The sequence below is a fragment of the Etheostoma cragini genome, chromosome 8, assembly GCF_013103735.1.
Source record: "Etheostoma cragini isolate CJK2018 chromosome 8, CSU_Ecrag_1.0, whole genome shotgun sequence".
NCBI classification, from domain to species: domain Eukaryota; kingdom Metazoa; phylum Chordata; class Actinopteri; order Perciformes; family Percidae; genus Etheostoma; species Etheostoma cragini.
Genome location: NC_048414.1, coordinates 2,725,099 through 2,749,144, shown reverse-complemented (window position 1 = coordinate 2,749,144; position 24,046 = coordinate 2,725,099). Strand labels below are relative to the sequence as shown.

At 43.0% G+C, this 24,046-nt stretch overlaps 1 protein-coding gene across 2 annotated transcripts in view; it reads right to left on the bottom strand.

Annotated features, from left to right (window-relative positions):
- cttnbp2 (cortactin binding protein 2) overlaps positions 1 to 24,046 on the bottom strand; it is an 88,637-nt gene that overhangs the window by 39,814 nt on the left and 24,777 nt on the right. For both annotated transcript variants that reach the window (XM_034878878.1, XM_034878879.1), the window contains exon 3: positions 4,595 to 4,825. In XM_034878878.1, the coding sequence (XP_034734769.1) occupies positions 4,595 to 4,825 (231 nt within the window). The remainder of the gene's footprint in view (positions 1 to 4,594; positions 4,826 to 24,046) is intronic.

Below are 24,046 nucleotides of genomic sequence, written 5' to 3'. Positions count from 1 at the left end.
TAACAAGGCTCAACTGGGGCTCTCCACCCAATTGCAGAGACCCCATCTCTCTAACAAGCCTCAAACAAAAGAGTTGCCACCCCGCCACCACTGTCCCAAACCAGACTCCCTCCTTTTCTTCCAGTGTCCTCCTCCACCTCCCCTGTTCCAAACCCTCAGGGACTACTTAACACCACCAGCTGATGCTGAGGGGGAGCGCCAGTCGTTACTCTAAAGATGGTGCTACGACTAGCTGCTAATTGTGTGAGGATTATGTCCGTTGTAAATTAGCCTAATGTATCGCAAGAACACATTTAGGGATGCTGTGAAGGCAGTGAAACACCTAGAGAGGATTAAGACAGGTTTAACAGAAACCACCGCTGAGTATAATGATGCAATGCAGGAAAATCTTTGGAAAAAATGTCATCCTTTTAAAAATCTGAGCAGTATGCCGGCCGATTATTTCTTTGACTTTCCAAAATGAATTCACACCCACTTGACAAAGTGATTGGTCAGGTCTGCGTGGAGGTGGGAGAGTATGCAGAAGTTAAAGTAAGCAGAGTTGAAAACTTCTTTGTCCTTCTTTACAAAGCTATTTCTGTCACTTTGGATGTGTCCGACACAAGTTCAACACTGTGAATGCCATCCAGGAGAGACTGATTCAAAGTGTGAGGCTTTTCACCCCCATTGTCAAGTGTGGCTGTTCTAAACAGCTATAAACACTTTTACCTTCTGACGTGGTTGGACGAGACGCCATACTGTAAGAACTAGCTCTTATAAAGCACAACCTCGCTAGAAGTCGCCAGGGCCCCTAAATCATTTCTTTTTAAACAGGAAAGTGCATGAAGCCTCTTTTTCAGCATCTGCCTAACATACAATTCAACAAATCCAAGCTGAGAGATGCCAAGAATAACAAGTGGTCTAAAAGCAGTAGCAGCTACATAACTTCCTCTAAGATGTAACTCTAGACGGAGGGATGTTACTCCCCCCCCCCCCCCCCCCCCCCCCCCCCCCCCTTTGAATCCAGGACAGGGATCGGAAATAGCAAACTAACAATCTTTAGACTCAGTCCGCCAGCAAGTGTTTATTTTCTTTGAGGCAGGGTTTTACCAATTTCTATACGTGCAAGGTAAAGTGTTACCTTAACACGACAATACGTTACATTCTAACCTCCACTGTGGCACAACAGGCTTGGCTCTTTTACTGGATGACCCTGCAAAAACAGCCATGTTTGGTAGCAGAATCCTACACTGCATCCAGACAAATCCCTTGTGGGACTATTTTCTTTGTTTGATATGATGAAAATGCAGCATAATGAAGTGGTTGACCTGAGTGTGTGCAGTTACAATCAAGTGTGTAAAATCTTTTCTCATACATGTCACTTATATGCATGGGCTCTTACTCTATCATCTACACTGAACTAATAAGGACAACTAACGTTTTGGTGCTACGCATTGGAAGCACTTCCGGTAGCACTGGTGCTTCCTGTACCTGAGACCCCCCCACTGCTTAACGAAATATTTAAAAACAACAACAACAACATAGAAGAAGAATATTTCCCTTAAAAAGGTCCATCTTTCACCTGAAAGCTATTGGTGATGAGAAAAAGAAGGAAGCGAAGAAGGAGGCCTGAGGACTATTTCAGGAAAAAAGAAATTTCAGCAACCGGCGGTCCTGACATAGCTTGCCTCCAAATTCAGCCCAAAAATATTACGGGAGCATGTTTACCCACATCCCCTAACAAATAAGTGTCACTGTTGTGAGGGGGAGGGGGGGGAAGCTTCCTTCATCTCCATGACTAATTCATGGAGGAGGGGAAGGAGCGGGGGTGTCTTCATTATGCCCATAAACCCGTTCAGAGTGTTACGTACAACTGCCTGTCTGCCTTCAGCTTGCCTAAGACCTCATGGATAATTCAGCGGCTTACTCGCAGGAGAACGTCAAGAGTGGAAACGGATGGAGGGGCTAAAGATAGCATAGACAATCCGGGTGAAATTCACTCTACCCAGCAACCAGAAGATCTCTTTTGAGAACATGGAACATGTGTGTTTAAGCCCTGCTGTCGCTTCATCATCACCAAAAACCCTTCATCGCTGCCTGCCCGGTTCCTACCCTGTTGTCTAAGTTAGGTACAACTGTGCAATCAGTGGTGACATGGTGATTCATTCTGTGCTAAAGAGGGTGAACCGTTGTTTTGGGGTTCCCTCCTTTTACACATATTTTCAAACCTCTGCAGCGCTGCGTTTGTGATCAGTGTGGACAGGGATTATAGACAATGAGTGGAACTAATAAAGTTAACCAAAAACATCCGTGGAGGTAGCCCTGACTGTGGTTGCAAAGGATTGGTCAATTATTATAGACACTTTTTTACAATGAGTTAAACTCAGGAAGTTTTGGGGAGGACGCACATACAAAGTGATACTAGGTCTTAGGGCACATTTTGGTTAAAAACAATGTTACAAAGGGTCTGTACATTTCCTGGAAATCATCTAAGGGAAGTAAAGCTCAGGAATTTTGAAAAAAATACAAAATCAAAAAATTGCACTTTTAACCCTCCTGTTGTCTTCGGGTCAAATTTGACAACTTTTCAAAAAGTCAGAAATTTGGGTTTCTTTCAAACAAACTGACAAAACTTACAAAAAAGTAAGGTGGATGGTTCCCTTTAACGTTCCTAAAACTAACCTCTCCTTTTTCATGCCTTCAATCCGCAATACAGAATGCCACTTTGTAGATTCTTTCTGAATCAAAAACGCTGAACAGACGGAAATGAAGCTTTTCACAACACGGCTTTCACAGATATGGTGAAGTAGCATTTATGTTACCTCTCTGACACCTCCAACTCTCTCTGTGATTCCTGGCTTTTGTTTGGCGATCAAAAATAGAAGAGGAGATGTTCCTATAGTGTCACCGTCATGGTGTGAACTATAATCAATCTATGACAAGAAAACAGTTGGTGGACGGGCTTAAATCCGATCCCATGGCTTGGGTAAATGTCAGCTGGCACAAAGGCAATCAGAAAAGATAGAAAGTATGACCTAATGTCTTTTTTAGCTTCTGCATACAAGCACAATACTTAATTTGATTTTCTGTTTTCAAATGTCACTTTGATGCATTTCTTTCCCTTAATGTGAAGCAGTTTCCACAGTGTCTGTGTTTGAAGCCAAACGTGCTTCCATCACTCACAGACACGTATCAAGTGCAACCTCTGATGTACCTCATCCATCAGCCAAGCTTCATCAAGATATAGCTACCGTGCCAGTGTAGCAGTTGAGATGTAGTGTAGTGTCTGTCAGCCCAATCATTGTGATTTAAACACCTTAAAGTCCAAACTGCAGCATTCCTCCGATAACTGCATCGACTGAAATATGTCCTTAGCACTAAAGTTCTAAAAGTAGGTGTTGGTTGGAGGATTGGTCTGTTTGGGGTTCTTTACTTATTTGATCATTCTTCCTTGTCCAAGTATTCAAGGAAACTTCTCTTAACTTTAGACTTCATTGTATTTAAGCACACCTCTTACATACGGATGAAAGTCCAAACTACGGCAACAAAAACAGCAAAAGTTAAAAGTCAAAGTTGTGTCATAGTGTTATTTTACACCATAAACCACAGGACCAAAATCCATTTAACCAGCTTTCCTGGCAAAACATCCCACTTCCTACTTCTCCCTTCCTTCCTCTTACTCCTTCTTGCATACCTCGTCTTCATGTGTGTTTAAATGTTCCAGTTAACTACATCATCTGTTATTATTACAAAGTTCAGGGACAGGACACACACACACACACATTCATACACGTATTTTCTTTATTACTCATCAACATTCATTCTGCCAGCATATCATCCAAACACTTCACACATCGAGAGAGAGAGAGAGAGAGAGAGAGGGGGGACAGGGCCATTCTGGCTGCCCAGTTGTTCAGGGACACGGAACACGGACACACACACACACACACACACACACACACACACACACCTCCAAATTCAAATATACACCAAGGAAGGAATTTTCTTACTCCGGAGAATTTCAGCCACAGAGATTTGATTCATAAAGTGTAGATAAACACAATCTGTGGTTACAGAGTAAAAATCTCTGATCTACATGTTGCCGATTGAAACGTTTACCTCCATTCAATCTGACTCACAGCAATTAAACTTAACTTCTTTAAACCCAAGGTGACAAAGGAGGCACTATGGAGAATAGAATTGTTCTGGAGGTGCATGGTCTAAAGATGGTGAAGGTGCTTCATCTGTTGGTCCAATGGAGAGAAGAATATCGCATGCAGTTCTTAAATTGTTGTTGTTGAATCCCATTAAAGCTGGTATCAACGTTCATGGTCCACAGGGGAAGAATCTTATTTATTTTTGGTTCAATTGCAATGTGTGCTCTGGTCTGAACTAACAATCACCGGTGTAATGGTAAACCACGGTACAAATGTTGACGGAAACAATTATCTTTTTCATTTAAAATATCCGTATTATTGCCGTGGATTACCACAGTGTGGAAATACTGTGTTTAATCTTTCCCTGTGTTTTGATTATTTAGCCTTTGGTTCCCAACTCAAACAGCATCCACTCATAGAAACCCTCCTCATCCCCTCCTTCTTCTCGGTAGTCTTACCCTCTTCTGGCGGCTCTCGGCGGCGGCCAGCTGGGCCGACATGCGCTCCTGCATCTTCCTGCAGTGGGCCATGACGGCCTCCAGGATGGAGATGGGGCTAGAGCCCAGGGGCCGCCGCTCCTTGTCTCCTCCGGGGACCCCGCGCTCAAAGTCCCTCTGAAGTGCCAGGAAGGGGTCGGTCAGGCTGTAGTGACCGTAGCGCTCTTGAAGAAACACCTCTTTTCTCTGAGCCTGGAGACAAGAGAGGAGGAGAAAAGAACATTTACATTATTTACCTTGTTCAAAATGTGGATTAAAAAAACATTCGACCCCATTTGGATCATGAATGTTAAAATTAAACTAGAATCTTGCCGGCTTTACACACATCCCTTAAGAAGAATCAATTCTTTGCACTAAGCAATATGTTTCGAAGCATGTTCATCACTTATCCCAGTGCAGGTTTCTGAGTGATATACTGCAATGTACTTGACTGGGTTAACCCCGCCCACTCTGCCAGAGATATGATTTCACCCTGCAGCTTGCAATTTTAAGGGAACCAATCAAACTGGCTTTTCTACCAGGCGTGCTATTGGTGGATTTAACACAATGACGATAGAGAAGCGACCAAGCAGCAAAACAAAAACCAAAGTCTGTTAAGTTCAGAAGATTGGGTCACTTTGCTCTAATGTAGCCTTTAAAACCAGGAAAAGACCAAAGTTAGGCCATGTTATATCATGATATTTAAAATTTTGATTTGATTGGACGTTAGCGACGGTAGCGAAGTGGCCATCGGGTGAGTTAGGACTTTTCCCGGCAGGCCAGTAGTGTTTTGATGCCGCAAGGGTCCAGTCAAATAATAGTTATACATCACAGGTTTTTAGCAACACCATGTGCGGCCGCCGCCTGCCGGTCAAACTGCGCAGCCTCTGCTCAACCTGTACAGCAGGCCGTAGCAAACACAGGCTAATCAGAAAAAACTAAAGAAGTGCAGGTCACAACAACCATGTCTAGGATTTTCAGAAATATAGGAGGATCAGTGGGCGGCCCCTCCCCATATGGCATAACCATAGCCCTGGTCGGCCTATGACGTAAAGCCATCAAACACCTCTTTTTTTCCTTGTCATGTGTGGACGTCTGCTGGTAACGATAACAGACAGTGTGTGAGTCTAATGATGGAAAGCCCCAAAAGAAAAAAGGGGGAGATGGCGCTGAGAAGGTCAGGCTCCAAAAGAAGGGCCAGTGGTCTACAAAATTTCCCGGTAATTGTTTAGCCCCACTCCGTCCCTGGTTATCGATATAACATTGAGAGATTGCCCAGCACTAGCAACCACATTTATTCATTCATCGTTATAATACGTCTTTAATGGTGCTACCACTCTTACTGCAAGCCCAAGCAGTATCAGCACCAAGCCCCTGGTTTGCCCTCCTCCCCAGGCCTCCCCTACCTCCCTTTCCTTGTGGTTCAGGAGGAAGTCCAGTCTATCAGGCCGCGCTGTGGACCTGGACCTGAACCCTCCTGCCCCCCACCACCACCACCACCACTTGTCCCTGACCGCTGTGAGCCCGCCTGCCTGACTCCAGCACCACTCAGCACTGCAGCAGGCACGGCTGCTCTCAGGTTACACCGACAGATGGAGATGAAGTCCTCTGAGCCGGTCAGAGGTGAGAGCAGGAGGCCCGTGGTTAGATCAAAGGAAATGGGTATCACAGCCAGACCAGGTATACAAATTAGTTTTCATACTTGGCCTCACCTGAGGTTCTGCCAAATGCTAAACAAAACAAAAACAATGTAACTATATGAGCTTTGACTGACTGCAAACTGCCACCATGGCTGAAAGATTCGTCAGTTGCACAGCTGTAGCCTTCAATGTTTATCATCCATCTTCTAGTTTTGACATCCAGGAGAATGTAAACAGAGCGATGACGTCGGTAGCCCAAGACGGCGAGCTTTCCAAACAGCACATGAACGCTTCTGTAAAGCGAAAACAAAGGCAATAGAAAACTCATCATTTGACAATAAGCTTTGTGCTCAAATCAAATTTCAGACAAATCTGCCCAGAACTTGTCAGTGGTAGAAATAATGTACAAACGCTAACTTTATATAATGGCCAGTGGCCAATATTGGAACCAATACAGTTAAGGCCAGAAGACACAGCTCTGTTCCAAACAGGGAGTGAAGTGGCTGTGATATAAACTGGCTGCACACAAAGCAGCGCCATCATTACTCGTGCCAACATTTCCTCTGGTTACTCAAATGATTGGATGCTGACACTTGACACAAGTTTACATCGTTCCCATCACACAAAAAATAAAAAACTGACAATACAGATCCACTGTGGGAATCAAATGACCAAGTTAAATGTAGGGTTTGTTTTCAGATCCCCTTTGGTAGTTAATTCAGCCACTACATTTTGTAAACAGACTTTTTTTTATAAAGCGCTTTACTTATCTTGATCACTCTGACATGGTACAGGCACCATTTACACACATTCACACACTGTGGCCCGAGGCTGCCATACATGGTGCCACCTGCTCCTCAGATAAACACACATTCACACTCCGATGGTGGAGACTCGGGAGCAATTCATTGTTCAGTATCTTGCCCAGGGACACTTCGACATGGAGCTGCAGGGCCAGTGATCAACCCGCCATCCTTCTGATTGGTAGGCGGCCGCTCTCCCACCTGAGCCACAGCCGCCATTTTCTGGTGCCACACTAAAACAAATGTAGTATAATCATGTATGCTTACACTTACATGCAGTACATAGTGCAGTTACAGCAGTAGTGTTATTTGTCAGCTATCTAGCTGCTGGTACAGGCAAAGGTTTATGGTGAAAGATGTTACAATGTGTTAATTATTTTGGTCTGCTGTTGAAAAGCAAACAGGTTTGTCGATAACATATTCTCTCTCTGCCAAACTCCCACCTTAGAGATCGCTCCATCAGACCCAGTGGATTAGTAACGTCGCTGTAAAATCCAGTGTTTTCCAACTGCTCCTCCAAGCAGAAGCTGCTGGCATCGAATACAGTTCAGTAACATTAGCCCTGTCAAACCTGCTCTTAATCATTCCAACCAAAACCTAATGACCACTTGCAGTAATCCAACGCTCAAATAATACCCGACCAAAATGCACTTGGCTGCAGAACAGCAGCTGCACACAGACCAAAACCCCCTGAACATGAGGCGTGGTGAGAGAGAGAAAAAGCAAAACATCCAGAAACTAATTCACACAAACAGAGACGCAGAATTTGGAGGATTAGAGGGTAAAACAGAAATATACAGTAATAAATCGGCAAACCGTTTAAAAAGAGTTTAACTAATATTATAAAAAAGGCTAAATAAAAAACGATTTTCAAGTCTATAAAATCTTTCAGTCAAGTCAATGGTGAAGCCCAAATGCGTGGGCAGCTTTCTCTTCCACAAGTGAAGAAGACTGTATTTACAAGAGTCATTATTCATATATATTGGCGGCAGCAGGTTAGTGAGGTAGGAACATTTAATAACTGGGCATGAGGGACATTTCAATGAAACATGGAGGCGAGAAAAGGACAAAGAGCCCAGCGTGTTAGAGACAGAAGAAATGGACAGCAGGGACAAAGAGGAGAACCACTGACGGGAAGGTGTTTGTGAGAAGCTTGGCCAAAGAAGGAGAGGGCGTTTAGAGAGTCTCTCGCACACCAAACAAACTATTGTTGCACAAGTAAACCTCTCCCTTCATTCTGCTTGGCTAGTTCAGATCTATGAAAAGGTTTGTCAATATTTCCTGGTTGTGAGCCTCAGGGTCATGGGTCATCCATTACAGCGTCCGGGGTTAGAGCCAAATCCTCTGAGAGCTCATCAGCTGTCGAACGCCAAGCTCCCCTGAGGCTCTATTGATCCCAGAGATCCATCGGTTGTCGTTAGAGGAAAGCTACCGCACACAGGAGACTTTGACCAGGGAGACATTGATGTTGTTTTAGACTGAAGCTTCCAAAAGAAAACATTTTGTATAATTCAGTATCTAAATTTTCTAATTTTCACGTCACGTCTTATGGACGCGAGTAGGATCAAAGACACTATAGCGTACTAACTATTAACTTATTATACCAACTATAAAAGACAAGAACATCTCATATCAATCAAATAACTAACTCTTTATGGAGATTGCCTAGTTGTCATGGAGAAGTTTTGACATGGTGCTATTTGGTCTCTTTCCCAAAATTCAGCCTTGGTGCGGAATTACAGCCACTGCAGTTTTTAACAGCAATGGGAGAATATGCTACTGTCCTTTTCCCCGATGTAGACACTCAAGGAAAGCAGCAACACTCAAAGCCAACTCTAAGATCCATTTCATTGGCACAGATATCTCTGAAGGCACCGTTAGGCAAAGAGGCAGGTAAGGTCGTATTTAAACTCCACCCGTTTACATTTCCGCTTCACAAAGGGAGCGGCAGCAAACTGAGACCTCCAGCAATCACTTAACAAGGTTTAAATAAGATGTTTACCTACTGATTTGGAGGGGGGTAATGTATTTACAAGAGGAGTAACAGTAATACTATAGTATTTACAAGTGAAGCCGTGATGGAGGGCTCTGGGTGAGACCTCGGTATTATTAGCATCAACCTTTCCAGGCATGCTGCCCTCAGCGGGTTCAGGGAACACAGCCAGAGAGGGAGAGTTCGTCTTAGCTGAGAATCAGAGAGGGAGTGGTGCAACGGAGTTGGAGGAGAGTAGAAGATAGATGAGAGAGGTGGGGAACTGACAAACGCTGGGAGGAGAGGACAGGAGCAACAACAACAAAATAGGAAAGAGTTAGAGAAAGAGAAAGAAAAAGAAAGGAGAGAGAGCAGTGAAGCCTAGGAACTGGAGCACAAACATGCCCTCAGCAGAAAGAAGCAGAGGCCCCTCCAAACTTTACATGGTGGAGAAAAGAGCAGCATGTCTTCAAGTGTCTCATTTTAACTCCATTCATGAACCGTGTGAATAACCAGGCAGTGGTCGCTGCCAATCTCTAGCTCGAATAGTAGGAAACATCGGGTCAAACATAGAAGCCGTTCATGTTGGGGGGGGGGAACCTAGAGCTGTATTTAACCAAAGAATTGTGGTCGACTGAAAGTCTATCTCCTCTTCAAGCAATCGATTGGACTATGGGGGAAAAAAATCTGCATGTTATTTCTGTATTAACTAAATCGTGCACAGAGTGCACTCTAACTGGTAGCATTGGGTGTCCATCAAAGTGTTTTATCTTGAGATCACTAAGGTTTTAATGCTTTGCTATGGAAGCACTGCATTTACACCAGTAGCATGAAGAGTCGCGTCTATTCTGGGCTGAGCACCTCACTTTTGTTTTGTTTTTCTGTTTGCAGATTGTTGAAGAATATTCAATTTTGGTTAGGTAGTAGTAACACCAGGTGATTGTCCGACCAATTACAATTTGGTTGGACAAGAGCACGTTCACCAACCACCTGACTTGGAGACGTCGGAGCGGCACAGTGAACGAGAGAGACTCTCCTCTGTCTGTCGCTCCCGTTGACGGGCCGGGAGCCAAACACAGACCCTATACCTAATTAAGAAATAAGATGAGGAAAGGAAATGTTGCATTTAAGAGCGCCTCTAACGATGTCTTGCAGGAACGATGTCTTGCAGGAAACAGAAAGACGGTCGTTATCTGACACTCAGTCTAATAGGTGTCTTGTTCCAGACCGACACTCTTCATCAGCTCCCTGCTTCTCACCGCTAGCAGCGACTTGTTCACAGCATTCATTAGCGCCAAGTATAAGAAATGTACAAAAGGATTCAGATGGTGATGTGGATGTCTTACAGGTCATGGTATAACTAGAGGTGGCAAATCAAAGGCAACCCCCTAATCTAAAGCAAGTTTCAGAGAATCTACTGTACAGGGTTCAAATTAAGCACACTCAAGTTTAAATCATGTTAAAACTAGTGCGGGAATGATTGATTTAAGAATAGCACATCACCAGAAAGGTATCAGCAATAACTGATTTATTGTTTCAATCAAACAATAAAAAGGAATGGTAGATGACCTCTGATTGATTTAGTGCATATTACGCCCAAAACACACCTATGAATTAATGAAGGCACCAAGTTCAACCCCTTTGAACCATGCGCCAACCCCTTTTTTTCCACTTTCAAACTAGCAAAAGTGGATTTGGACACACCCTAAATGCACCTGTACCAGGCGCTTCACGCCATGCACTTAGATCGTTAAAATAGGGCCCAGAAAGTCTTAAGCACACAAGGTTGTATTTTGAATGGCATTCTTCAATTTCTTAAAAAAAAAAAATGTATTAAACGTAATTGTGGAGAAAGTTGTTCTCTAGCAACTGTAGTGGAAAGATTTAAATACTTTTAAGAACATACGTTTTGACCCATGAACATCTGCACTGAATATTATGGAAATGTATAGAATAAACAAGGAGCCTTTAGGAGCACAATCACAGCTACTAAAGTGTTTTATCGTGCATATAGTCATAAGTGGCGCCGGTTTTCCTGCCACCGAGCTTTAATCAACATTTCCTGTCAGTCGCTGTGCTGCCGGTAACGCCTGTGCCGATGCTCGCCGAGGGGACGGTCGCATCAATACATCGACCTTCCCCGCAGAGGGCTCGCGTTTCAGTCCCACAGAGGGTCCGCGTGGTGCCGTGGTTCTCAACTGCATCCTGTTCAGTGCAACCTCCACCTTCAAGGCTGGAGCAGCTCTCACATGTGTCACTTTTGGACATGTGTTGTGGTTGATGTGGTGTGTGACAGCGGTGCTCAGGGACACTTGACATTTGAACATTTGCTCAAGTGCTATTATTCCGTTTGTTCTGTGCCATCTCATACATGGGAGTTTTACTTGTGTTCTTTTCAATTTTTTTTTCAAACACGGCTTGTTGACACTCTTAGACTTAGTTACTATGACTGCAGCGTGCAAATCAGAGAAGGCCGATACCAATATACGAATTTGGTTGTTTTAAATCCGATATGCATTTATTTGTTTTAATCCAAAAACGTGTTACAAAACAAACAGATTTCCCTAACAGTTATTTATAAGTTCTCATTAAAGTAGTGAAAATAATTTGGATCAAAATGTATTAAAGTTCTGATAAATAAAATGTATAAAAATACAAAGTTAAGATATGAAACTTGAGATATGAACAAAAAAAAAAAAGGAGAAAGAAAAAAGAAATCAGGGTTGCCAACAGGGACGTCGTAGAGCGCCCTCTGTTGGACAAACTATGCAACGCCAACCCTCATAAGATGGTTGATTGTCCGTTTTTATTTTTAAATATTAAATAATTCTGATAAATTCAATTTTTTAAATTGGCCATCATAAATGCAGATACCGACTGATAGGGAGAAGCCTAATAATATCGGCCCGAGGATTTATATCGGTCAGGCTCCAGTACAAATACACTTTACTCAAACAAACTGATATTGTACATTGTGTGTTAGAGAGCTAGTCATGTTATTGCAAATTATGCAATTCATGTGCTTAAAGCTATTTCAAGTTACAATTTAGTTCAATTGGTTACATAGTCTATTTTTCTTTGTTCATGTATTCAATCTAAGGTAGAAAGTGGCCTTGGGCTCACATCACCACAGTATGATGCTGAGCACTAGTATTAATAAAAAAAGGATTAGACCAATGCTTGATTAAAAAGTAGCAGTGCTGCCTCTAGAACAAGAACTTTTTGGGGGACTGCGTTCCAAAAAACTAAAACCCGACACTCCTCGGTTCAAAATGTCATCAAGTTTCTGAGAAGAGGAAAAGGATTGTGGGTTCCTTTAAATTGAAGTTCCTTCATTCACATACTCGCCAACACAAATCTGTGACACTGCGGCCGCAAGAAATTTCAAAAGTACAAATGTAGGAAACAACATCAACCATTCCATCAGCTTCTCTGCATGAGAACCGACCTGATTTAAGTTCCACTGCTGAGGTGCCTTCTCATCCACTCCAATCCCAATTTGGATTTCTAGGTCAGTGAGGCGGCGAGCTGACAAACGGCATCGGGCGAGGAGTGGATTTGGAGGCGAGATTGGCTAAGAATGTGTGTGGGAGTGGGAGGGGGGTGCAACCTTTTTGGATCCATTTCTGGTCTCTAGAGATATGGAAGCCTCCAAAACATTGGAGGACTCGGTCTCTCTCTGTGTGTGTGTGTGTGTGTGTGTGTGTGTGTGTGTGTGTGTGTGTGTGTGTGTGTGTGTGTGTGTGTGTGTGTGTGTGTGTGTGTGTGTGTGTGTGTGTGTAGTCCTTTGGGATGCATTGACCCTGGGGATGATGGCAGCGGTCCTGAGGCCCATCTGTCAGTCACACACACCAATTAAACCCATCTTCACTTCAACGCACAGTCTCCCAAATCATCAGTCAATGAGCTCTAAAGTGGCTGCAGACGTTAAAACCCAATAAGCCGCGGAACATAAAACAAACCTCAGAGACGCAGGATTAACAGGCTGTCACCTGAAGACTGAAGCTAAAGGTCACCAGCTCCAACAGGGACGGGCAACATGTGTGATAAAGTGGGCCACAAAAAGGTTATCCTCTCTACCTGAGGGCCACATTGTGACAGCACACTTCCACCAGTAGGAGACTGCAACTCTTAGCATTCAATTGGCTAAGAATGGTAACCAAATTAATGAAAACTAAATATATTCTGTAATCAAAGTTTATGTTTATCATATTCAAATGCATTTAATGAACTTAATAAATAAATGATTACCGTCACATTTTAATTGAATGGTGCTTAACAGATTCTCATACAAAAATGTAAACAAAGTATTATCATTGTCATGTTACTGTATTACTGCCTCTGCGTTACACAGGCTTTCCCTCCCACCTCTCTCTTGTTAACAGTGAAATCGCAGTCATGTATATGGTCAATAACCAATAGCAGGTTAAAATGGCTACATATGTCTATCATCACAATGTAAGTCCACAGAAAGTAAAAGTCACTATAGTATGATAACATTGAGTTATTCCCCATTCCCTTATAGTTTTTTTTTGAGGGGGGGGGGGGTTAATATGGAGATGTCAAAAAGGGTTAATTAACATAAATTTATGATCAAATGTAGGTAAAGCGTTGGTGAAAAGCACTTTGAGGGGCACCCTTCACATTTAAACGCACACAGCACATAAATCTGAATCAGTATGCAGAGTGATGATGATTGGTGGCAACTGTAACACTGAGTCAGATATCTATCCCAGCAGGGGGGGGGGAGAGAGGGAGAGAGAGAGAGAGAGAGAGAGAGAGAGAGAGAGAGAGAGAGAGAGAGAGAGAGAGAGAGATCATCCAACACTCAATGACCTGCAATCACGTGGGATTTCACTTCGCAGGAGGGATCAATATGAGCCAAAGGATTTGATTTGACGAAGCGAAACAGATAACAGAGCCACAGCATGAACGGGGGAGGCGGAGGACGAACAGGAGAAATTAGACTGAGACAAAAAGGGAAAGAAGAGAGGTTGAGAGCGAAAATTAAGGGGAAACCGGAGAAAGAAAGGATGAAAGGGAAAGATGAGAACGAGCAAAACGGACGATTTACTGCCTCCTCTGGCAGGCTGTTCCCACTCAGCTACGACCCCCTCACAGTTATGCAATGTGTTGACGGTCCGAGGTGTCACTGAGCCTGAACCCCATCATCTTTTTATCACCCAAAACTCGTCCAACGCAGAGATCGTGTTTCATTTCATCTTGTGGGAGAGGCGGCAGTCTAGATGATAAAGTTGGGGAATTCCTGGCTGGAGACAGCGTGCAACGACTTCAGCTCAACTAGAAAGCTGCAACTAACAGTTATCCTTATATTTATTCATGTGTTGATTCATTATAAATCTTTGAGTCACTTTGAGTCAGAAACAAACCGAAAGACATTAGAAAAGCTCTATGCACAGAATGTGTGACTTGATAAATGACTTACAACCAATGTGTTAATTGACTGTAAAAAATAAATAAAAACGTTTCACTTAATTGACTCGATGTTTCAGCATTACTTCACTTCCACATTTACTTCCATTGAGATGCTCTTTAGAAGGGAATTTCTCCTCCAACAGTAGACCGAGGTGGAACTTGTCCATCTTCATCCTTAATGCCCCATATTTACTTTGGGCCTCTGAGGTTGAATCAGAACAGTGACTTTTAATGACAGCGACCTCTTTTGGCTGCTATAAATAAAGTTCAGAGCAACACAAGACAAGTAAAACACCAAAACATAATGAAGGTTTAGACGGTTGCACAACAGTTATGGAGGTTGGATGTCCACTAAAACCACAATCAGTGCCTGGAGCTCAGCTGTGTGCATCAACCTAAAGCACTGGAGCTGCTCACCGTCATAATGAAGCGCTGAGTAGAAGAAGAGGGGAAAAAAAGCAACTGGAACACCCAGTCACAGTTCATTTCCTTCACTTCAATCATCTCTTTGCATCAAGGCTTTTACTTTCTTGAGTTTAAGATCATACAAACGCAATATTCTGCTATTTTATTACGATGCATTGCGTCCTTTTTTTTTATTGCCCCAAACTAACTTACAGAGCCAAAAACCTACCCCTAACGCACATCCTGATCTTAGATCAAATACGATGGGAGACTATCCCTGTTATCAATGGAGCACAACAATGTACCAGAGTGACAGACAGGCAAAGCACAGCATGCTCTCATAGCAGTGGGAAGAGGGTATTGATGGATCCCTGACAATGAGGGTGGGACCTTTTGGGGGGTGTGCAGCAGGTACTCAGGTGCTAAGGGTTAGTGATCAGTTTGGCTTTCTACAACTGGCTAGCTTAGGAAGTTTTGTTTGAGGACACAGATACAAAGATCATGCTGGAGTGAGTACAGAAATCCTAGAATCCAACAGTGGGTTTGGGTAAAAATATGAATGTATATCACGATTCACTACCAAAAATTTTTCTCACAAAGTGTATTGTAAAAAAGATTCCTTCAGACTGGTGGTCGTACCGTACAAGCTAAAACCTCCGTGGATGCTTCCGTCATCTTGTCTTCAAACTATTCAACTTCACAGGCCCGACATGTGGAAGTGATTCCATCCATCACACATTTATCTCCCTCTTTCTCTGCGGTTGACTGAGTCAAATGAGGGAAGGTGGGGGGGGGGGTTCATTGTGTTGCCCCGGGGCGTCGATGCTGTCAGCACAGGGCTTACATCAGTGTGACATCAGGAAGGAACCAGGCCATTCTTATGTAACCAACAGGACAGCAGTGGTTAGCTCCCGGTGTTTGCAGCTGTATTTTAGCTTCAGACGCCAACGAAGACCAAGGACAGAACTGTGACTTTGACACTTGACGCATGAGAAGCGGAATAAAGATGGCCATCACGGATCATTCCACAGAGAATCGTTTTATCAGAGGGTTGCTGCTCTTTTGCTTCATTTGTCATATTTAACAGAGAACATGTGACTTTGTTTAGAGTTGTGAATCTTCATTGGTCTCACGATTCAATTGGATTACAATCATCCGGTCAACGGTTCGAATTGCTATCACCATGCGCCACCTAAATATTATATATCGCTACACATGGTTTCTATCAACAAATTCAAGCCATCAGATATATAAAAACTGCTCTTTTTACATGTATCTGCTCTTAAAAAAAAAAAGAAAAAGAAAAAAAAAGACACTTCCTGAATGAAAGGGAGCCGGAACACAGAAACAACACAATAACAAGTAGGTCTTCATGGTCCGTCACTGCATAGATGCAAAACTGTCCGGGTCCGCATCGCATCGATGCAACCATTAATGTCAACGTCCCTGATTTTGTTTAAAAGGCGTCAGTTTCCTTTTCAAAGTGAGAAGCCGCCTCATCTCCTCAACTTGGAAGATAAAGCTGAAGTGATGAGTCGATTAATCCACGGACCGAAAATAGATCAAATGAGTTATTTCTTACGCAAAAATGCCAACTACGTTTTGGTTTCAGCTGGTCAGATGTGAGGATTTGTCGTTTTTCTCCGTCTTCTATCATTGTAAACCGAATCACTTTTCATTATGTTCCCTCACTGAACAGACATATAATGACAATCACCAATAGTGTGTGTGTGTGTGTGTGTGTGTGTGTGCGTGCGTGCGTGCGGTAGGTCTGCGTGAATGGTTTGTTTGTTACGTCACATGCACACCTGTGTGTGGGAGCTAATTGGAGATTAGAAAGGGAATCACAGGTGAGGTGTGCTTTCACCTAAAATATGGAAAATAAAGGATTAACCATACGACGATGGCGAAACTCGTTGTTTGCATCAGCAAGAGTTGGAAAGAGCTTCAGATTTCATCCAGTGGCATTATTAAATCGACAGATTGCCTCAACACAAGGCTAGGAATATTAAGCAGATATTAGAAGCATGCAGGCAAAAAATGAAAACACATTACACAGATGAGTGAAGTACAGTAATTGGAAAAAGATGAGACAGTTTAACAGACAGACTGACAAGATTAGTGGGGACAGATCTGACTATCAACAAGCATTTTAAATGAGAACCAAATGACCGTTAAGGGTTGGCATATAGTTATCGATTTACCTTTTGTCTTTTGGACTAATTTCCCCCCAAATTCAGCCCGACATGTCTGGCATCCTTGGAAACTTTGGGATCTCCACTAGAATGCAATATCTTCTGTGGGTCTCAACTAGCGTGTTTGGGTTTAATCAATAATGGGTTTTTTTTGGAATATGTGAAATAAAATGAGACGGCCGCCTCATCGCCTCAGCTTGGTAGATTTTCCTTTTGTGCGAACATTTGCCAAAGACAGAAGTGCAAACTCACACTCATACATTGTTGATGTGTTACTATGCAGACTAGAGGCTGAGGGAAAGCCTAACGTGGTGATCCTGTTACCCAGAATCCCATGCGGTGACAGCTTCCTTCACTCATGTATAATGAGATCAGCTGATAAACTCAATGAAAGTTTGATGAAGCCCCAGATACTGTAAGCACGCACACACACACACACACACAAAACATTGCACAAGGGACAGAAAATACACACACGCGTTATAAACCCATATCCTCACTGCATGTGGCTGAGTTATCTGCTGTTTTAAAGAGCAGCTTTAGATCTAATGATAAATAATCCTCATGTGAACGAGCACAGAGACTCGCTTCGCTGTCGTGTGAAGTCTCTCTCGCTCTACACACAGTAACCGATGAAAAACAATTCTGACGACGATTCCTATCCTAAACCTCTCTCTTGCACAAACACAATATAAACAGCCACAATACATTTTATGTGAGACGCTGGATTAGGGGTGCGTGATATATTGACTCAATATCACATTCCGCAATATTACATTGAGTGTTACCACAAGTATGCAATATTTTGTTTAATTTGTGGAGCAATGTGATATTTCCACAGAGTGACAATGTAAGTGGAGAAATAGACAAAAAGAACCGAACAAATCAGAGACGCCAAATGGCGTTGTTCCATTAATAGTACCCGCTCGATTCGACCCTGGTGCCTCAGCTCGCTTGGAAACTGAAGTAGTACTACAAAAAGTACCTGTTAGAAGGTACCAGGGACTTTTTTCGTAATTGAAAACCAAAAAAAGGCGAGTAGAGTCGAGTAGATGCCGTGCAGTGGAAAAACGCCAAAAGAAAAGAAAGGGCCTAAAAAGAGAGAGAGCAAAGGGAGTCAGTGGAGAGAAAGAACGAACACACAAGTAGGAAAGTGACAGTTAATCAGGGAGAAGACGAAATAACGGATTGACGAGGAATCTTTAGTGGCCAAAAGTAATCCCATCCCGCGTCTATTTCTCACAGGCAGCGATCTCTTTATAACCAGCGCAGAAAGGCGGTGCAGGCGGAGTTTGGAGTAAAAAAGATTGGATATTTTCATCCACGACCGACCTGTGGTGCAGCCCCACTACGGAGCTGTCCTTACAGTAACGCTCAGTGGGCACTGTATTGTTGTAAATCTATTTTGATGCGTTCTCCCATAACTTTTGTAATTGTACATCATTTTTAAAATATCTAAATGAATATCTACTCTAGATATCCGCCAATCACCCACTGACTTAGACGGAGGTTCCTCCTTCACCACAGTTGAAGAAGTACTTCAATCTTTTGAATGGTCTTGGTCTTTAAAACGCTCCAGCCTTAGGTTTTAATTGGGCTTTTTTTTTTTTTTTTTTTTTTTAACAGCGTGAATGTAACACGATGGTTTGAATGCTGATTAAAAAGCTTTTCCACCCTAAAGTGAAGTCAGGCGTTTAAAGGTCCCACGCTGTAAAAAGGAGATGTCCATGTTTCCAGGACATTTAAAGTAACAGTTCAACATCTAGGGCATTATCTGTGTGAACTCTCTATATGAATAAGTGTATTTCTAAAATAGGTAACCTAATCCTTTAATGCCCATGCATTGAGCAGTTTGGTATGAAATCAGATTTACTTATTAAAGACCACAGTGACAGGAAATAAAAAACAGTAAACTTCAAACAGCTTCATTATAAATGCAATTGGATAAAAGCGCAACTACAACAAAACACAAATTCTGACCTCCAGTTATAACAAAAAAGGTCAAAAAAGCCAATAAATCGCTTTATGCATATGTGCCGGTCAGGCTATGCAACACACACACACACACACACACACACACACCTCTATTTTTAGTCCCTTAGCTATAAGCAAATGTTTTTGAAAACATATGCAGGATATTCAAAAAAACTTCAAACAAAACGTACGGAGGCAAACACTTTCAGAGCGAGCAAACAAACAGTATATTTTAGATAACGCGCACAGAACATGACTTGCAGCTGTGTGGGGGGGCTGTGCTGCCCGGTAGAGTCAGCTCCTTGCAGCCTATTTTTATCCTTAATGCCACAGTAAACCAACACAGGCCTGCTGCTTGATTAAACCTCATAGTTCCTATGGGCACAGGCACAAAAAGCCCCCCCACCCCCAAAACATATGATAGGGCCTCAAGTGTGTTTATAACTCACTGTGTGTGTGTGTGTGTGTGTGTGTGTGTGTGTGTGTGTGTGTGTGTGTGTGTGTGTGTGTGTGTGTGTGTGTGTGTGTGTTGGTCTCAGAGTTTGTGGCGCGGTAATGTGAATGCATATTTTTTTTTTTACTGATTAAATGTGTGGCAGCACATTATATCGGTGCGATTAAACCCCATGCTGGTAAAAAAGCATGCGCTAAAAAACACGCAAGCACGCGTACAAACACACACACACACACCCCTGTGAGCATGGAGACAGAAACATGCAAATCTTTACGTTCGAGAGAAAACAAAAAGGTTGATGCACACACATACACACCTCAGTACATTGAAATGTACACAGAACCTAAATGTGTTACCGGTGGCTTAGCAAGAGAAGCAAGATGAGAAAAGGTGGAGGTACAAGCCAAAGGGCTCGTGTCCAACAGCTCCTCTGAACAGTTTAAAAGTCACAGAGCTCAGCAACCCTGGACGCACGTACACCCTTTTAGGAGGAAAGGGAAACCGAATGACGGGTTACCTGCCAAACTGGCTGCTGAGGGAGATAAAGCACCACAACCACAACCAAACTCTTCTTTTAAAGAACATTCTGGTGGCGGCTCTTGGTCACTGGTCTCCCTGGGTAAGACTTCTGTGTGTTCAGAACAGAGCTGAGGACGGAGGGTGTCTTCAGGCAATGTCAAGTCAAGTCAACATCCTTGTCAATTCTGCAATATGTTCCAGACATACAGAGCAATTGAATATACGTTTCTCGCAAACCCATGATGTAATTAGAGATTCTCCAGTAACCAATTTCTGGAAAAAACCTTCACCCTCAAACCCATTGGAAAATTGGAAAAGGTCTCTTATCTTTTTCATTGTCTAAACAACCATCCAGAACTCCCTCGACATAACGAGAAAAATGGCAAATCCTCACATAACAGAACCTTGGCACATCTATTTCATGAGACAGGTGCGTAGGATGGGGGCGAGTGGGTCAAAAGCTGCAAACAAACTCCCTGTGTGGTGTTTTTATTCAAATAAAAAGCAAAAGAAAAATGTAATACAGATGTTTCTGTACTAGACCATCAGGCAAGATGTTGCATATCTTCACAGCCTCTACCAGCCTATGACATGCCACTGCTTTTCTGCGACTCGCAAGGAAAAGGAGGGAAGGAATGCAGATTACTGGCTGGGAGAAAGTGTCCTGCTTTTTACGTCTTCAGAAATTAAATCAGTCCTACAGAGGGATCATTAGACAGCCTGTTAAATGTAGTCAATAAGTAGGAGAAAAGGAAAACCCCAGCGTATCGTGGGCTGAAGACTGAATGTCTCCTTAACTCTCTGCCCACTCAGACATTAAATGAGAGCACTCACGCAACATCACATTTTAAAATGACACACAAACACGGGAGTTCAGGAGACATCAGCCCACATTTTCATGTGAATCTGTAAAGCGTGTATGGCTCTTAAGTGAAGACGTGGACGTCAGTAAATAACCACATGGTGCTACAGTTGACTGCAGGCTCACTAAAGTGGCAAATACTGGTGGTTGACCATTCCTGAACTACTAATCAGCGTGGGTCCTTAGAATGGTTAATGTTCAACCCAGAGTTTCTGCTTTCCCTATAAAGAAAAAGAGACTCCACCATCACTTTTACATACCATCGCATGCTCGTTAGGTCACAATTTCTTTTCCAGCACGCACGCACGCACGCACACACACACACACACACACACACACACACACACACACACACACACACACACACACACACACACACACACACACACACACACACACACACACACACACACACACACACACACACACACACACACACACACAAAATATTTAGTTATGACATTACGGTAATTATTTAAATCTACAAACAACAAAAAAAACTGTGTAGATGAAATGTACCACTTTGTAAACAAAAATTCAATACTTCCAGTCTTATTTTTTAGAATATTAAATGTAATAGTTATTAAATGTTTTTGGGGAACTTTATTGACAGGACAGTTGAATACATGAAAGGGGAGAGAGGGGGGGGGGAAATGACTGAATGCAGCAAAGGGCCACAGGCAAACCCGGCTCTATATATGGGCGCCCGCTCTACCAACTGAGGTATCCGGGCGCCCAGATATTAAATTCTTTTAAGACCCCGCAGGTACCCTTCGCAGCATATGCTTTAATTACTATATTCACAAAACAAAAGGTCTCCACATTGCAGGTTAGGCCCACAATTGGTCCTCAGAACAATATTAATATTAAACTACACAGACAGAAGATTCCCCATGTTGTCTCAAAATCCGCCAAGCCTAAACTCCAATCACCCCCGAAACCCTTTCTAATGCTTCCTCCCTTCCTAAAAAAAAAAAAAAAAAAAAAACCTCTAATGTACATGCCAGGCCGTCCCATAAAGAGACCACGCGGTAATGACGTGGTGCCTCCTGGCACTGTTAAACACAACATCTCACAGAGCTGAATTAATACAGCCTGGGAAGGGCAGAATGAACCCAAGCCCGACCATGAAGGCTCGTGGTGTAAACGCAGCAGTAAAAAGGCGTTGGCTTTGACCATTAACTGTTTTTAATGCCTTCTCCAGTATTCCGCTTCATGGAAAACAATAAACTTGGAAACCAATTTGATTAAATCTGGGTTTATGTTTAATACTGGAACTGCTTTGAATGGACATCATACAGGGCATTTGGTGTATGGCTGTAAGAAAAGTTCTTCATCTGTCGATTGTTTTCAATTAGGCAATTAGTCTTCGGGATGTCAGAAACTGTGCAAAATGTCATGTAAATTCCCCAGAGCCAACAGTGACATCAGTAAACTTAGTTCTTTCTGACTAAGACATTCAGAGCGACCTGTAGAACACCCAGTAAGAGCGTGTGCCCCGTATGAGGTCTGAGTCCTTAGGAGCCTTTGCTGCGCGCCATCTCTCCCACCTTTCCGGTCTATCCCCTGTTCCTCTGAAATAAACAGGGAAAAAGACCCATGCGGCGGGAGGGGCGAGCTAGTCTTGTTTTGTTCGAAACTACTTTGAACGTCAACGAGAAGTAACATCACCCAACATCGCTTAGAGCACCTTTAACAGACAATTTTGTCTTAGACAATGTAAACAAAAAGCTCCTGAGGTGACTTTGGACCCTTAACAGCCACCCATAATGTGCAATTTCTGCCCTTTGTCCTGCCAAGCATCTTAAAGTCTATTTATACATTTTAGTATGTAGGGTTGATCTCATCCCAAGGTCAAATTGTTTGAATCTAACAGGATATTATGAGTTTTCATTTTGTAGTTTGAACTAAAAGTGTTGATGGGATGAAGTAGTATGCCTATAATGGTTTATCAGAATCCTTATTTCTGCAGGCTGGAGTTTTCTACCTCCTCTGCCGGGACCTGAGCATCCAAGCCAGCTTTGGCACCGTCCAGTCCGGCCACGCAGCCGGTTGGCGAGGCGAGAGCCGGCTCTGGTGTGAAACTAGAGGGTCGCTGGCACACCGGCAGGGCCGAAGCAGCAGGGACGCCCCTCTAATCTGTCGTACAGAGAAGACCTGGCACTCTCTGAAACTGTTACTTTCTGCCCCCGTTGCCATTAAGGCCCAGGAGTCAGCATGTTTTACTCGAACAAGCCACCACCGTGGCGGATTCTGCTGATTAGCAAGTCTTCATCCAGGGAGGACAAACTAATTAGTGAAATGAACTGGATGGAATTAAAGTCTGCATACAGTGTAGAGTCAGACCTCAGTTGCACCAGGATGAGAACCAACGCACAAAATACACAGGTGTCTACAACCCCTTGTGTATTTCTACACAGGTGTTGTAGAAATAAAATGTATAGAATATAATTTAGTAGAATACACTTTATTGTCCCCAAGGGACTGTTTGTCTTGGCCATAGTGCGACAATCTGTTGCTTCATAACACAAACACGTAACAGAAAACACACATTCTAAAATAGACATTAAAACAAACAGGAGCATAAGATTAAGAGAAGTCTTAGGACATCAAGGAAGGACATATACAGTATGACTGTACAGACGACATGACATCTTATAAAGGTGACTAATAATTAAAGTGCCGGTGGATTTATTGCACTTTTCCCTCTGTTGTGCCAAGAGTCTGCAGTGTTTTTTGCGCTTGTTTTCTGACAGATTGCACGTACAGGCTCTGTATTGACTTGTACTCTTTCCTCCCTATTATCCTAATATAGCTGTCTTGTGTGTGCTGACCAGCCTAGTTTTCAGCAGCACTGTTTAGTTTCCAAACCACGCTGGGATTCCATATCCGATGATGCTCTCAGAATCGCCCGGTAGAACATGCAGTAAGCATGATGTGGCTGCTCACACCGTACAGGCTCAGGTCGCCTTATTAAGTAGTCCCATAAAAATCAACGTAGCAGATTGTTTAGAGCTGCTGACATATTACGAGTACTGTCGCTATTGCAACAGACTTACGGTATAAGTTGACTTGCATCAAGCCACAGAGGTGAGATGTTGCGGTAACAGCCCAACGAGCAGAGCCTCGGAGAGACAGACACTAAATGGCCATCTTTTCCAAACTAATGCATCG